Raw genomic sequence first — 17338 nt, 5'->3', positions numbered from 1 at the left:
AAAATGGCTGTGAAAGTTAGAAAATTCTGTTTCTGGGCACACTACTTTGAGCTGTGTTGGACTAGATTGCCAGAGATGCTATCTCACAGCTGGGTACTAAGCCGTTTGCCTTTTAATTGCACTTATGCTTTAGAACTTACTTTCATACTTACCTTGGGTAAAGTGTACTCCCACAGAGCTATAAGCATGGTCCTAAGAGACTTGTACTGACTTCTGAGCACCTGCAGTTCTAGTGATGTTTCAGCAAAACAATTTTGAACTTGTTTACTTAAGGAAATAAGTTGTGTGTAATTGTGCTGACTTGTGTGTGCATGCATTTACCAGCTTTTTCAGGAATAACTTTTCCAACCATAGGCTGATTTCCGCCAAATTTGTTACAATGGTAAAGGTCTCCTAAACAAAATATTTCCTAAGCAGTAATGCTTAGAGAGGTTTCATTGGTGGGTCTAGTGAAGGAACAGCTTCAGTGTAATCTCACTTCTTAGTATAGAGAAAAGCATCAGGGTAAGTGCACTCTCTTCCAACTGTGGAAGAGTTAAAACAGAAATTAGGCTTCATTCATTCTGCTGCTCACAGAGCTGCTTTGTCTTTCCCTGATGTCTTGTTCTTGGACTACAGATGTTGTCTTTACTAGGGAGTTTAGCTGTGTATTTAACTGCTTGAATGCTAGGTACTGTGGTCATAGATCCCTTCCAGTCATTATACAGATACGCAAGTTTGTGTGAGGGGATTTACACCACTTAGCACAGCTAATGTTGCAGGGATAGGTAATAGATTAAAAAATAAACAGAAGGGACTCAGAAAGCTCCTAGTGTACATCCGTGAGAAAATACCTACACAAAGGCTGGAATAAAAAATGTTTTCTCTCTGTCATTTACACAAGGAGCATATGATGCTTCTCTTTTTTACTCTCTTTTACTTAAACTTTACTTAAACATATCGACTACTTTTTAAGTTGATTTCTATTCTTGACTTTAGTCCTTACTTTAACCCAGAAGACAACTCTGTTCACGCTTGGACTGACACAAAAGTTTTATCTTGACAGGTTTATGACCTTCTCTCCCTGTAATTGTTGGTTGTGAATTCAGTTTCAGTGCTTTCTGTTGAAAGCCAAGACTGCAGAAGAGCATTGCTAGCTAGCCCAGAGATGGTGACAGCACAGCCTTTTTGTTGTCTCTGTGAATGGCACACACACTTCCCTGTGGGGTACAGAACCATTGTGATGTTGGAAGCACGATGTTGTGTGCTATCTGTATGCCATATCACTCATGCTAAAAGATGCTCAGATGAGTTTTTACTGACAAGGCTGCTGTTAGTGATACCTGAAACATGCATATCCGAGCTGATCACCAAGGCAGTGTAATTCTACCTGCCTTAGCTAATAAGTAGTGTGCTGACAGACAGGTGTGTTTAGTTCTTGGAGAAAGCAATAATCATCCTGGAAACATACTTCCTGAAGTACCTCAATGTAGTAACAATTACATTTCTCTTACGTTATGGAATGAATAGATGCCAAAGGGAAACAAATGGACTTGCACGCTTTCTGAGCCCTGCAGATGTGCTATATGAAATCAGTGATGCTTGTTCTGGAGTCCTCCATTGGCTGTCATGCTCTAGTCACTAAGGATTTGCCTGTTTGCACCACAGATACATAGTGAGGTGCATATAAACACATGGCAAAATGAGAGATGCAGAACAGAGAGTGGAAGGAGCCTTTTCTACTGTCCAGCTACTCAATTATTCCTGCTTCCCCCTGTGAGGGATGCATGCCCCTAAGCACTATGTATGACAGGTAGGTTCAAGCTTACATCTGTGGTTGGTCAATATGAACTCCCTTCTGACCTTGTTTGTAAGTGTATGAGAGAGAGAGTGGATAAAACTCTGCTTAAACTTTGTTCTCTTGAGCAAGGGGATTGTCTCAGTATGTTATTTCTCTACACGTAGCATCTGTTTATAGTTGAACTGCAGTAGCCTTGCCTGCTCCTCAAGAACTTGGATTTTCTGCTTGTATTACACACTTGCAAACTGTGTAAGTTAAAATTATGGGAAGAAGCAACAGTACTTTGTTGTTGCTGCTTTAAGCCTTTTACTGACTGATTTGTTCTTTTATCTTGTTACTGCTATGACAGGAGGCAGGGAATTATCTGAGTGTTAAGTGGCATTGATAACACTGCAAGGCTGACTCTCAACCAGAAATATTAGACCTTTTCTTTCCATCTCAATATTTGGAGACTAAATGATATAGTATTGTTCATGGCAATTGTTCTCAATTGAAGAGGTTGAAATTACTGTGTTTTTTATCCAACAAATCAGGATAGCTAATAGAGTATTTATATGTAATAATAATAAAATAGGCTATATAAAAAAATGCAATCTAGAACATTCTGGTTTGGATTGGTCTTAAAGGAATGAAAACAGGAAAAAAAAATCTTTGCATAGTCACATAGATACATTTTGAAGAACAATTAAGTTTAAAATTTGAAGGTTACCAATAGTTTCTTCAATAAGCTTAACATCAGCAAACGTCTGATGTTCCCTTGCTATTGAAGTCACTTTGACAGAGCATCAAAGTAAAATGATGTGTTGTTATGGGACACCATGATACCTAACAATAGTCAGATATAAGTATGGACATGCAGCCTCTCTAACCAATGCAGCGGCTTATATGCAAAGCTGTGGAAGCTTTCCTAAAGCACTTGGATTTTAACCAGTATGTAAAAGATTATGCAAATAGAGAGGGATTGAGTTTTGAAGAAATCACTTTGCAGAAAGGATTTAAAAGCATTTTGATCTGCAGATTTTTTTCTACAGAACTATGTATCCATGGGAAGATCTTTGTGCTCACTGTCTTTCCCTGAGCTACGAGCTGACCAACTGATGTGAATCCAATTCTAATCATATCTAGAAGGGCCATATCCAGCTCTCTTGCAAACAGGTGCAGCACTTCTGATCTCACTGGAGTTGAGTCAATGGTGCAGTGGATTTCTCTTCAGCTCTGAGATTGAATCTATTACTAGTCTGTGTCTGTTCATCTTTCTGTATCTCTGTGTCATATTTATCATATTGTTTCAGCAATTTCTACATAATGGTTAATAATGTATTGGAAATTAATTGTAAACACTGCATACTGACTTCCTTTGTATTGGACCATCCCTCTGAATGCTAGAAAAAGACATGAGGAAGCCAGGGTTCAGGCTTCTCAAGAGGGGTACAAGCTGGTGTTCAGGAGTATTGGACTAAATAGATTGCATTTTATCTTTTGTGTTACTAGCCATGGAGGAGGCTGTTGGTACTTAGTCTTTTTTGTAGAACAACTCTCTGTTTACTCTTAATAGTTCCCCATTTTTTCACCAGCTGTTTTATCTGCTTGAAGTGACTACCCTAACAGGATTTCAGGGTTATCTTCTTGTCAGACTGTACTCTTTAATTTTCAGGTGCTGTATGTACAACAAACTAGACAAGATGTATGTTGCCTGGATGAACTGTGATACTTATTATATCATCTTGTGGTCCTTACCAGTGTTAGCAATTCCAATTAAACAGGATTAAATTGGTCTTAATTATAAAGAGGATATTTTTCCTTTCAAAATGAAATTTATTTGCCTAAAAACTTAATGGAGCATGTAAAAATGCTTACAAAGTGTCTCATACGAATTCCTTAATGCCTGCTGATTATTTGTTCCATTATATCTATATATGTTTGCCACCTTTGTAATTATTAATGTGGTTACCAAGGTAAGCCAAACCATGTGGTTACTTGAAAACTAACACAAAGAATTTCTAGTACAGACTGTGTGATGCGCATTGAAATCTAATTCTTAATAATTTTATGAACATTACTATGACAACTGAGAATACTGTGATTTTGAGCTATCATATGTTCTTTCTAATCTTTAGAGTATAAACTGTTAATCTTTATATTTTTATTTGGTGAGGAAGGAAGGAAGAAATTTCTCTCATCCTTATCATCCAGAGATGGAAGACACGGAATCTAAATCCGAACTGTCTTGCCATATATCTGCGCACATTAGATCTGAATTTGGCCTAGTCTGACAACCTGACAGAAACCACTGTGTGTGACAAATATGCTGCAGTACAGAAATAGAAACTCATCCCAAACTGCACAGAGCACAGCTGTATTCTCTCCCTCATGTCCTGACTGGGCAAATTGCAGTAACAGCACTTTAGAAACATTAAATCACTGAATGATTCAGGCTGATCAAAACTTTACTGATCTCTGAAAAAGATAACACAGACAAGCAGTCAGTCCTGTAAACTTGACTCACATTTGTGAACAAAAAGTCTAAGCAAGCCCAAGCACAGAGGTGCTCTGGGACAACCTTTACTATTGTAAACAAAGAGCAACCATTTCTTCAAACTCTGCCCAGGTGAATCCCACATGTTACAGTTTCAGGCTTTCTCCCTACCTTCCTCCAAAATGGATTTCCCCCCCCCCCCCCCCCATACTTATACATTTCCCTGTATTTCTACCATAGATGGAGATCATATCCATCCATCATATCAGATGCCACTAAACTTGTGATTTCAGCGCAGGTGCTCAAATCAGTTATCTGCCATCATCAACATCCTCAAGAGGTGGCTTCTAAGAATACCTTAACATTCCCAAAGCACATGATTGATAGCCCTGTTCCCAGACTGTGATTAAGTAAAGGGAGTTTCTAAACCAGTGCAAAGCAGAAGACCATTTGAAAAAGGAAGTCACCTGCTAGAAATAGCTTCTGCAGAGTGTCAGATTTCTGTAGTCAGAATGACTCGAGTCTGTTCCTGGTTTGAAATAATTTATGAGACCATAGGCTTAAAAGACTGCCAAAAATGAACCTAGAGGGAAGTACAGGTTAATTAGAAATACTCTGACCCATGCTAGAGAAAAACAGATCTGAGGACATAGGCAATTGATAGACAATCTGTTTGGCATTAATAGGCAATAGTTTGGGCATCAAGAATATTTATAAAGAAGGTCTGGAATACATAAATACAAGAAGCCTCTTCCAGATTGGCTTTACTTTAAGGTCTGCTTTGAGACCTCTCAGGGAAATTATGCTTGAGAGAAGACTCTAGTGGGCTCAGTACTGTAGCACCTTATGAGATGCTCTTTTTGTCCTTGAAATGCTGTTTTTGAAGTCTCTGCAATCTGGTGGAGATAGGCATACAAAAGCCTGTGTTTCAAATTAAAAACCAAGCATGTTTAATACATTTTAAATCACACATTTTAGTGGAAGGGTTAGAACTATTAGAACAAACTGCACAGGGAATTGGTGGATTACTAGAAGATTTTAAATAAAACCTGCCTGCCTTTAGAAAGCCTATAGTATATTATAACATAATGCAAGAATAACTAGATGACTTTCTATGACTTGGGTTACACAGGAGATCAAACAAGATAAGCGTTCCTATATGACATTAAATATCTACAGAGAGGATGGGTGAAGGATCAAGATAGTGCTATTCAAATTTGTTGCATGTTAGGCATGGTGACATAGCCATAACAGAGCCTGGGAAGGTTCAAATTACATATCGCCCTAGCTTCAAACGTCTCCACAGAAATATTGAAAGTGAATATCACAAAAGAATTCTATTCAGCAGGAAGGATATAAATTACTAAGTAATGATAACCTTTTATTTCTTATCGGCAGATCTGCAGTGGAAGTCTGGGCATATGGCAGAGAGTCTAACAAATATGCCTCGTCACTCCCTCTACATCATAATTGGGGCTCTCTGCGTAGCATTTGTCCTGATGCTGATCATTCTGATTGTGGGAATATGTCGCATCAGCCGCATCGAATATCAAGGCTCTTCCAGGCCAGCCTATGAAGAATTTTACAACTGTAGAAGCATTGACAGTGAATTCAGTAGTGCAATTGCTTCTATCCGACATGCCAGGTTTGTTCTGGGGATGGTAATTTAAAAGAAATCTGTTACGATATGTAATTTCAGTCCATGCGTAGTGCATCTAACTGCTGTTGGCAGAGAATGAGCTGCTTTGCTGTGAATAGACAGGATCACCGGCATTGCTCGTTGTTCTTTTTTGATCCCTTTTCTGTTCTCATCTGATGTGTGATAATCCAGCACAATTCCTTGAAAACAGAGGGAGTTATTCTGAGTTTATTTGGTGTAACTGGTGAAGAGGGACAGATGCACAGCCTGTAAGATCTTCTGTTTAAGATGTAAATACTCTTTAACTGGTACAAGTAATTTGATTAGATAGCAAAGGCACGTTGATTTTAGTGACTAATTTACCAGGTTATTTAGTGATACTCTCTTCAAATCACTCATTTTTGTGCTCCTGTTTGCTTTGAAATTAGGATCTTTCTTTCTTACTTTCCTAGAGAGAGTAATTTTTTTACTTAATGGAGCACTTGCAAGCCAGGGCATTGCGTGTCAGAATAATACAAAAGTAGGGCTGGAAGGGATTCAAGAGCTCAAGTGTAAGCCATTGCACTGTTATAGCATTAATTATACCTAGCTCCCTGCCAACAATTGTGTTTAAAAACTTCCAAAGGAGTTGAATGGAGTTAGAAAGAGCTTTCCTAAAATCCAACCTTGATTTTCTTTGCTATGAATTAGGCTACTTCTTTCTTACTGCTCTTCAGGTTGTCATGAAGAATAATTTATCACTGTTCGCCTTATAGTAATCATGTACGTCAGGTGTCATGCCTGCCCCCCCCCGTTTTTTTCTTAAATAATAAAACCAAACAAAGCAAAACAACCTTTTTCTTCCCTAGACTAGACTAACCCATTCTAGTATCTCCTTCTGAATCATGTCAGCTTCTTCATTGTCTCCCTAGGACACACTCCAGATTGTCTTTCTCTTTTTTTGAAGGGTGGTCCCTAAAGCTGAAAATAGTTCTCTGGCTGAAGCTTTACCTGTACCAAATCAGCTGAATAATCACCTCCTGTTGTCTTATTTATGGCATTCCTGTTCATACATCTGAAAATGAAACCTGCTTGCTTGCCTTTTTTTTTTTTTTTTTTTTGTAATTTGCATTACACTAGCGACTGATGATTTAATTTTGTGACCTGTTAGACCTTTTCCTCACCCCCAGATCCTCTGTGCCATTTTGCTTCCTAGCCAGTATTGTTTCTTCTGTATTTGACATCTCTCTTAATAGGGTAGAACTTTCATTTTTGTTGTTTCTTTTTCCTATTTCTTCGATTTGTCAAGCTCACTTCAAATTCAAACAAGAGTGTTCATGTGTGTTACCATTAAAATGATTTTAAAAGAATGGAGGGAGACACATTGCTGTGCATTGACATGGAGAAATGCATGCATATTGGTTGGTGATTGCTGGTAATTCATTTTCCAAATACTCCAGTTCTGTTTCAGTGCAAATTAAATAGGTTAATTTGTACCACTGTTGAAGCCATCAAAGTCATCTGAAATGGATGAGGAGTTCCTACAGACTCAGCTAATCATGTTGCAGCTTTGGGCAGTAGCTCTTTAAACTGTTCCCACTAGATTTACAATAAAACATTTGTTCATTGTCAAAATATATTAGTCAGTAAATATTTAAAAAGAAAGACGTGTATAGTTCATTTAACATAGCAATAAAATCAGTGTTCTTTTAAGTCTTCCCTTGAAGTCTCCTTTGCCACTTAGCCTTCCATCTCTTCCAGTAGGAGCTCAGCATCTCCACACCATACACACCGTCAGAACTGCTTTTTCCTTTAGTAGTGTATTGGGAGAGGAGGAGTTGCTTTATGGCCCATAAAAAGCTTTATAGTTTTTTATTATTTGGCTTTCTGAATGTCTGCTGTTACGTACTACACATCTCGGAGGGTGGAGAACAAGGTGCAAAATGATACTGTTAATCTTTGAAATTAAACATCTCCCTCCTACTACTGCAGCAGTGATGAATGTGTCAATCCTGTTCAGTTACTACTTGCTGAAGTGGTACTTAGAACTTCCCCAAGGACTGGAACCGGTCTTCTGAGGAACAGTGTGAAACACCTGGGTTTTCTTACTTATTTCTTAAAGCAAATTTGGCAGCTTTCTATCTAAGGGTACCAAGGAAAAGTGTACCAGCAAGGCAGGATCTTTTAAATCTGAATTTTCCCTGCATTTTACAGTTTCACTGGCAGGTAATGGAAATGGTAAAAGATTTCCTGTATGAAATCTTTCAAATCTTGGAAGCTGGACTAGTTCAGGTCTTTATCGCTACTTTCTGCATTACTCTGAATGAATCTGTGTTTATTACTGATGGCAGAAGTTTAGAAAAACAAGTTTTCATGGGGGTTAAATAACCTCCGAAGAAGTTCTTAGACTACGATATATTCATGATGATTTTTCAGATCCATATTATGCAGTTAAAAATTAACATTATTGGAACCTGTCAATAAAGGGTTTCCCTATCTTGGGAAAGGTGTTTCTACTTAATACAAATGAAAATAAATGTTTTCATTCCAAATAATTCTCTGTGCCTCTCAGGGAATGGATGCCTTATAAAAATCCAGGATAGAGCTGCCAAGTCAGGTAATTCACAGAGGTTTAGTGTGAAGATTATTGTGTTTATTTTGGTTTCAGGAAGATATAAAACACTGCTTTGGTAATTTCAATCCAGGAAAAGGAGCACAACTTTTATAGTTATTTTTGCATAAACTCTTAAATCTGCATATTAAAAATACCAAGATCTGAATTTTCAGAATTGCTGTATCTAAGGCATCTACTTTCAAATAATAGATTCTCAGCATTTTCTGAAAATCATTCCCTTTCCCAGTTAGATACGCAAACTTATTAGTAATTTTGGAAAATGGAGGCCTAAGGAATAGCGAGTAGATTATTTTCTTTAAATGTAAGGTTTCTGTTAAAGTCAGTAGGTGTCCAGGGAGTGTGGATGCCTGTTGCATATTCAGTAAATTATTTTAAAATTACTTGTTCATGTTCCTCAGCAGGTCTTTTTCTTGATAATTTTTTATAATTTGATCTTTACTAATCAAGGCACTTGCTGTAACAGGAAGTGAATGTGCCCAAGGATCATTACTAATAAAAGTCTACTTCTAGTGAATGTTCTTAGGATTAGCAGCTTGGAACAAGAAAGTTTTCTAACCAGGTGAGGCACAGCTTTCTTTAATATTCATGATGCAGACAGTAAATAAATACTCCTTTTATGTTAAAGCTTATACATTTTAAAGCCAGAAGAGAACACTGTAATGAAATAGCTGACAACTGCCTACTGCAGCCATAAGACTTCACTGAGTTGGAACCAGGATCTGTTGTTGAACTGGATCATTCACGTTAGAGAAGCATCCACACTGAGTTCACAAAATATCTGGTTACAGAGACTGTACTACTGTAAACTTTTTGTGTGTCTAGATATCAATTAGCAGTGGACTTCATGCACTACTTACAGTGTAGTTTCTTTAATTTTTACTTTCACGTGCTGACTCTTTTCTGTCTGTGTGTGGGTTGAAGAGTCTGGTTCATCAGACTCTGATTAAGTCATCTTGTCACAGCAGGGTAAGCTTCTCTCCACTGCACATTCTCCACGTTCCTGTGTTCAAGTCGGCTGTGTTAGACTGGAACGTCCTAAGCTTTCTGAATCTGATGAGCTTCAGCACATGCTTTTTTCTTACCATTTTCTGACATAGGTTTCAGTGATGAGGCTCAGTCAGCTACCTCTTTGTGAAAGTATGATCATATGCACAAGTACTCTGGTCTCCACAGTACATGCTAATTGCTTATATACATTCTCTGCCAGAGTCTCAACTTTGTGGGAACTCTAGGATTATAGTTCAATTATACTAAGGAATGCAAAGTACCACTTGCACACATGGCCTTTTCTCTGAATAATGCAGAGGAAATTGATCTTCTCATTCTTTTTCTCCTCCTGTGGAGGGAAAAACAATCCCTTCCTCCTATGGGTATACTTTAAAAAAAAAAAAATTTTTGGTCTCCCTCTTTTCCTTCTCTTGTTTAAACTTTATTTGTAGACTCCTTATACCAGTTGCTGTTTTTGAACAGAGTAGCAACACATGGTTTCTTTCTTCTGCTTCTGGGAAACTCTGAACTCTAGCCTATCCCACAGCAGTTGGAGGATACCATTTCCTTGGGGTTCAGCCATCCAATGTTCTCAAAAGTCTTCTACTTGAATGGAATTGTTGAGGTTGATGACTCTCTATGGTTAGCCATCTTTTGAAATGTCCTTCTAAGGAAGTGGAGGGGCATCCCCATTCCATATGTGAAGTAGAATTTGCAGTCCCTGTCACACACACATGCATATATACACATGCACGCATGGAGCTGCCTGTGCCAAGAAGAATTTCTACACTGAATATATACTGTCCCCAAAATTGTGACGGAACCCTCGGTCTCTCTTTGTCAAGTTATGCAGGTTGTTCTTATTCAATGTTTCATTGCAAAATATATTTTCTAATTCTCATGTCATTTACTTGACTTTGTGGTGATCCCTATGCCACTGGTAAGTATCTCTGTGTATATCTCCAATATACACATTGGAACACTATCATCACTCATGAATGGACATGTCAGTGCTAAATGTACAGGACACAGAACTTCTGATACGCTCTGTTTACCGATCTACGCACATAATTGCTCATCAGACACAGTATGGCATTAAAGCCAATGTTAAACTGATTAACCATCATATCCCTCCAGTCCCTTTCCAGACTCAGTGCTTCCCAGGATTGAGATTTCTCCACACGGTGTATATTCTTTGTTAGATGAATATTCTTGTATTTGGTTGCACTGGAAGAAGTCTTTATTCATTTGTTTGTATGTGTTGTATTATTTGTATTGTTTGTTTGTAGGCTGCAAGCAGCCTATTAATTGAGCCAGTACACTCTGTAGCAGGGACCTGCATCTTTTCACTATTTATTACCCCTTGAATCATTGTCTCTTGAAGATTGTATTGATAATTGTTTTATGTTTTCTTTTATGTCATCAATTAAATGATAAAATAGCATCCTTGTGCAATCCTACCAGATACACACCCATTGAACTAAGACTTCCCATTTAACAATCCTATTTTGAGACCTCTGAGGTTTGTGTTAACTCTGTTTACTGTTACGAGCAGGGACTGGCTTCTGAACTGCCTGATCAAAGCAGTGTGGTCTACCAGCTAGATGGCTCAGCCAGGCCACAAACAACTAGCACATGTGCCGTGGTCTTTTCTCAGCATTTTCTAATTAGGGGCACATGTCAACCCTGACCTACACAAGAGAACAGATTTTGTACTGCTTCACCATGTGTAACAATCCATGTGTTCTCTACCTGTCAGAAAGGGCAAAATTTTACTTAAATCACTGGAGAATGTTCATCATCATTTGTATCTATGCAAAGCTCTATTTCCTTTAAACCCTTGAGAGTGATGGAGAAAAAGGGTCATTCAGAATTCATTGCTGCCTCTGATTTAGTAAGATGCCATAATTTGATTCCTTCATTCAGTTCTTGGAATTTTATCTCATTTACAGAAAATCAGGTTTATCCATCATGATGCTGATGAGCGAACGTGCCCTGTCTGTATTTATTAAACTGCAGAAGAAAGCAGACATTCATGCATAGAAATGTATCTAGTGTGGCCTTACTGACAGCTGAAGTACTTTGAAAAATGAAATTTCCACCATATAGATGAAAATGTTTCCAGCCATTTTAGTTTTGTCAACAATTCTAGATCACTGAAAACAGCCAAGAATTAAATTGGAACAGTCAGGAAGTTGCATAAAAATCTTGGAAGAAAATCAAGTTAGTTTTGGTTTGGTCTAAATATTATCCTCAAAATCTGAATTTTCTGAATCTCCCCTTCCAGTGTGCACAACTTAAATTAATGTAGACTTAATTTTGTACATAAGAAGGGGATAGAAAGAATCCTTAGTGTGGATCACTACATAAATAAGTCTTTCTGTTTCTGTGTTAATACTTTCTCTGCATCAGGTCCATAAGGAAAGCAGACTTGACCCTTTTTTTGCCTCATTTTCCTGTGATCCTTTTTGTTATTTAAAGCTCCTGTAATTGTAGTCAGAACACTTTAATAATTTTTCCACTTTCAGGTTGCATTCTTAGCACTATTTTTGTATCGTAATAAATGATCAGAAGGGTGATAGACTGTCTGTGTGGTGCAAAGGCACCTAAAGGAGTTCTGGATGTGCCAGCACAGGGGCCACAACGATACAGACACAGCAGTTCTCTGCAGAGGCAGATACAGCCTGGTTCTTAGCAGTGATGGTTGTCCAGCAGGAGCACGCTGCTGATGTGATTCTGTTGCTTGTGAACCTTTGCTGAATTAGTATGTTTATGTGGTGTTGCAATATCCTAACTGCCATTAATTTTGCCAGTGTTGCAAATAGCGTGCAGCATGTTGATAATTTAAATGTGCTTCTCAAGTGGATGTCAGGTGAGCAAAGACTTCCAAGTTCATTTTTAAAATGCTTTGTCTATAGCTTGTAACTCAATTCAGTGCACAATTTGCATTTCCAAATGCAGATGTCACATAGTTGCCTATTATTTACTTTTTGTAAATGTATATGACCTGACCTTAATATTGGTTGTTAGAGCACGCTCTAAAATAAAATTCTGGCCTCGCTGAAATTGTATCGGTTTCACTCTCACCTTCCACAGTCTTCCCATATTCTGATACTGCTGAATTTTGCAGCAGAGTTCCTGTAGCCTTTGATATGGAATCTATTTCTTGTTTGCAAGAAGATTTTATTTATTTTTTTATTTTATACATATATTTCAAAAGCCACAGTTCAGATATCTAAACTTCTGTACTTCTGGCACGTTGCAAGACAATTTAGAATTTATCTAGGCTCTCTGGGTTTTTTTCCTGACTGCATACCATAACTCAGTGGCATGTTGCCATTAACTCATTCATACTTCTGTTTGTCACCAAAAGCTTTCTTTTGTTTCCAGGTTTGGCAAGAAATCCCGACCTGCAATGTATGATGCAACCCCCATTGCTTATGAAGATTACAGCCCAGATGACAAACCTTTGGTTACACTGATTAAGACAAAAGATTTGTAATCTAGTGTTTCTTTTTTTGATTATTTTTCAAAAGGATGGGCTACTAACCTAATTTAAATATTTTTAAGAAGAAAGCATAAGTAATTTAAACCATTAGATGCTTCAGAGTTTTCTGTAGAATATTTAAGAACCAATTTTCTGCAGCTTTTAGTTTGGAAAAATATTTTAAAACAGAATTTGTGAACTTCATGAATTACATTTTAATGTACCTTGAGCTCTATAAACTATAAGCTTATGATAGTGTGTGCTTTTTTCTTGGTAGACACTATTACTAAACCCAGATGAGTTTCTTGTGGTTGTTACAGAAAAGAAAACAATAATTAATGAGGAGTTCTTTATGACATGTCAGTGCCAGCTTTCTCAGTAGAGGTAGGAAAAATGTGAAGCATAATATGATATATAATATATCCATTAATTTAAAAAGTCTAAAATGTTTGTGTTGTGAAAAAGAAACTAGTAAAAATTATTATTCCTAATCTGAATTAATTAGCTTTTGCCTTATTCCATGCATGGATAGATAACCTATTTCTCCATTATTTCCTGAAAGTTGCTGAAACATACTCTTGAGTTCATGTTTGACATTTTTGTAATAGTATTCAGGCTAGGCCTTGTATAATAATTAAAGTGCCTCTTGAGGCAAAGTAAGGGCATGATCCTTCAAACATTGAAATCAATGAGAGAACTTCCATTGACTTCAGTGGGCATCGGATTGGATCCTACAATTGGACTGAATCTATATTTTTCTTTAAAGGTTAAAGTTTTTTATATTGTGAGTAAACTAAGCATACGGTTTGAGTTGTTTGTTTCCTAAAGGTTGTTGATGTACAGTATTGTTTCATGAAATATTGTGTATTTCTCATAGTGCTTCTTATTTAGGATCAGTATGGGGTTTTTGTGACTGTATTTGATTGCTTATGGGCTTCTTAAAATTCTTGCTTATTTCAGAAAATATTGAATAAATGTTATCAAGTGAAGATTGTAGCTGTTTCTTTGTTTTTCTTCATTGGAAAGTGCAGTGTTGTCTATAAATTTGAAGGGACATGAGCATATAATGTGCTATAAATAATGCCAAAAGAAGATATTCCAGCTGTTAATTTGAAAAGGAAAAAATGGGCTTTATTATCAAAGCAATCTCTCAAAAGTGAGACAAATACAGCACCAGAGTAAAGATACAGTCCTGCAGTCCAGGCCGTGTGCACTACAACCTTTTCCTGAGTGGATCCGATTGCAAATTTGGGCTCTAAGTTATAGCAAGAGTAAGGTTTTGTCACAGTACAACCTGTTTATGTGAGTAGGCTTGACCTGACCTTGTGTTTAAAAGAGGCCTGCTACTGGGGAAGCCAAGACTGTACGGTACAGAGGCAAATTGCTCTAGCTACCTATAGATCCTGCTGCATGGTGCTGCGCTCCATCCAGTCAGTGCTGTTATGTTACAGGCTGATAAGCACTGAAGGTCTAAGCTCTGGTTGACCTCCTCATGTTGGGAAATCTTGGAATGCATCCAAATCTTCATATTTCACATAAATAACATTTCCAGACAGAAAAAAGCTGTCACCAGGAACTTTGATCGTCTCTGTGCAAGGACAGCTGTTGTCTCAGACAGTCCTTCCTTTCCTTGCAACCGCTGACATCTCCACATCTCAGATCAGCCACTAAAGACAAATGTAATTAAGAATTGTAAAGATAAAAAAGCTGCCCCTGGTTTTACACTCTGCCCACCTAAACAAGACAGTATCTGGTATGTTACTTTTAATTTTGAATTTCGTATATTATTACAGCTTCTGGTTACAGTCATAGCAATTTAATTATTTTCCACATCTCACACAATTAGTGCTGACAAGAGGTAGACAAACTATTGCAAATCAAGCTGTTGGAGTTGCTAAAATGTGATTTTTATTGTAAGGTTATGTTCTCGTTCACCACCAAAAAAAAAAAAAAAAGTAAATGTGGCAGGTACGAGCCAAAGTTGAACTGTTGTAAAGGAAAGCAAATGAAAACATATTTTAATAGAACTGTGAACTGTTGTAAAGGAAAGCAAATGAAAACATATTTTAATAGAACTGTGAACTGTTGTAAAGGAAAGCAAATGAAAACATATTTTAATAGAACTGTGAACTGTTGAAGGGAAGCACTGCTCCCTTCTGTTTGAAATGGCTGGATGGTGAATATGCAGGTTAGTAACACCACGCTGTGTTTGAATTATGGGAATGCCAACTGCATCTCAGAAATTCAGAATACCTTTCTTGACATCCTGTATCTGCTACCATGGGCTTTCAATGATGTTGGCCTAAGACAATAATTACTAGTAAGAGACCAGAAGAAACTAGATTCAAGCCTCCCTTTCATTCTTCAGGCACAATTTTGTATGACAAAGCTTGTGCATTTGCACCTGGCGGCTGTCAGAGTAGCTTTTTTCATTGGTACGGTTTTCTGCTGCTGCTTTATTCCAGGTATGGAAACTTTCATTTATGGTGACTTCTAGGAATGTTTTAAGAACCCCTTAGAAAGAAGGATCAAGAACAAGCTATACCCTATGCCATTTTTTGTAACTTGTGTGGAACAGGGGCAAATACATTGTTGTTACAATGGATTTGTTAATCAGATAGAAAGGAAATACTCATTCTTCAGAGGTTTTGGCCTTTTCAGTTGTAAAATATTGGTTTATCTTTGAAGAACTGCAAATCTATACAAAGTAGAGAAACCAGCAACTCTGTTGTTCTAGGGAACATACATATTCATAGTCCATATTTTACAAGAGAGACACTGCAATGAGCAGTGGCCCTTCTGCATACAAATCACACCTTAGTAGTGATTCTTGACCATCCTATATTTCTCTCAAGTGACTGACCTGAAAGATAAGTAATTTGTGAGGAGCTATTTTCCTGTCAGCTTGCAGCCTCTAGCTTCAGTAAATCATCCTGTGCTTCCTGTGAGCTGTGCTTTGAAAATTACTTTTGCTCCTTCCAATTTATTTTATTGAACTCTGATGGCATGTTATGCATGCACTATGCCTGAATCCGTGCACTTCTGAGATATTTGTGAGGCACTGCACTGCCTGCCAGATGGAGCAGCCCTCAGACCTGGAGGGAACAAACCCATCCTGAGTTTTTTATCCCAGCTCTGAAGCTGCTAGGACAAGTAGGTTACTTGTCAGATCATGTCTTTCTGAGGATATATGTGAATGTGGACAAAGGACACTGGTTATTCCATATCCTTTCCCAAACCAGAGGAGGTTTGTTCTGTGTAGGGACCAAATACAGATGTATAGCGAATACCACCTTCTGTTAATATACTCCACGTGGGTTTTTTGCTATAAATCATCCAGATGCAGAAAGGGGTGGTTTTATGTGCTCTTCCCCCTGGCAATGGGCTAACAGCCTGCAGCTCCTCCTGCAGATGGGGACAAGTCTCCGGGTTTGTCATTAACCTCCAGTACTTGTGCGCTCCCCAGGTTTGGCTCTTTTTTCTTCCTCTTCCCTCTGGAAATAGGAAAACATCCCTGAGTGGTTTTGCCCCGGCAGCATGGACATCTATTCTTGCATGCTTCTTGGGGTGGTGTGAAACTTGCAGTTATAGCTCAGAGTTGTGATAGATGTGTTGACAGTAAAATGTCATGATTTACATGGATTCTAGATGGAGTCAGTCCAGAACGATGAAGATGGTAACCCTGTCCATGTGGTTTGGCTAATTGCAGTACGATATAAATACAAGGCCCAAGGGAACAGTTGAGCACAACGGCTAGAAAACACATGTTGACTAAACCCATACAAATTATCCCCATTAAAACCTACAGATGTAACCCAAACTTTAGCTGAGCAGCAAAATTAGACCATTGCCACAGCTTCAGCCTCTCTTTGTGTCTTGTCTCTAGGCGGTGCTTTGGGAATTTGCACGCCACCTGTGTGGGCCCTAGAGGGGACGTGTGGGAGCAGCCTCGGTCCCCTGCCAGGATGGGTTTTCAGCAGCAGGCCTTGTACTTGGGAAGAAGCTGGCTCTCGATCCTCCCTAACTCTAAGACACTTCCTCTTCTTCCAAATACGTGGTGAAAAACGATGTTGCTGAGGGGCGCAGGCAGCTCGTTAAGGAAGGCAAGGTTTCCCCGCCGGCGAGGAAGGCCGTTTCCCCCTCACGGGGGTCACCGCAGCCTGCTGCGTGGCCGGCGCGCTGCTCCTTGGGTGAGGGGCTCTGGCCTTTCTGCGGCCGGAGAAGGCTGCCGAGCGCAGGGCCGTCCCTCTGCTTCGGAGGTCCGTTTTAAAAACGCCTGATGCGTCCCTGTGCCGGGCGTGCAGTGGCAGCCGGGGCCGGGCAGGCGGCAGCAGAGGCGCTGCCGTGAGCCCGCG

The 17338-nt window shown here is 38.6% G+C and overlaps 1 protein-coding gene across 1 annotated transcript in view; it reads left to right on the top strand.

Moving 5' to 3' along the window:
- The window catches only part of DNER (delta/notch like EGF repeat containing), a 135442-nt gene extending 121470 nt beyond the window's left edge, over positions 1-13972 (top strand). The window contains exons 12-13 of the mRNA XM_052804430.1: positions 5655-5901; positions 12887-13972. Of these exons, the coding sequence (XP_052660390.1) occupies positions 5655-5901; positions 12887-12998 (359 nt within the window). The 3' untranslated portion in view covers positions 12999-13972. The remainder of the gene's footprint in view (positions 1-5654; positions 5902-12886) is intronic.
- Positions 13973-17338: the final 3366 nt, after the last annotated feature.

This window comes from Harpia harpyja, chromosome 12 (assembly GCF_026419915.1).
Source record: "Harpia harpyja isolate bHarHar1 chromosome 12, bHarHar1 primary haplotype, whole genome shotgun sequence".
Classification (NCBI taxonomy): Eukaryota; Metazoa; Chordata; class Aves; order Accipitriformes; family Accipitridae; genus Harpia; species Harpia harpyja.
This window is presented reverse-complemented; position numbering and strand designations above follow the sequence as displayed.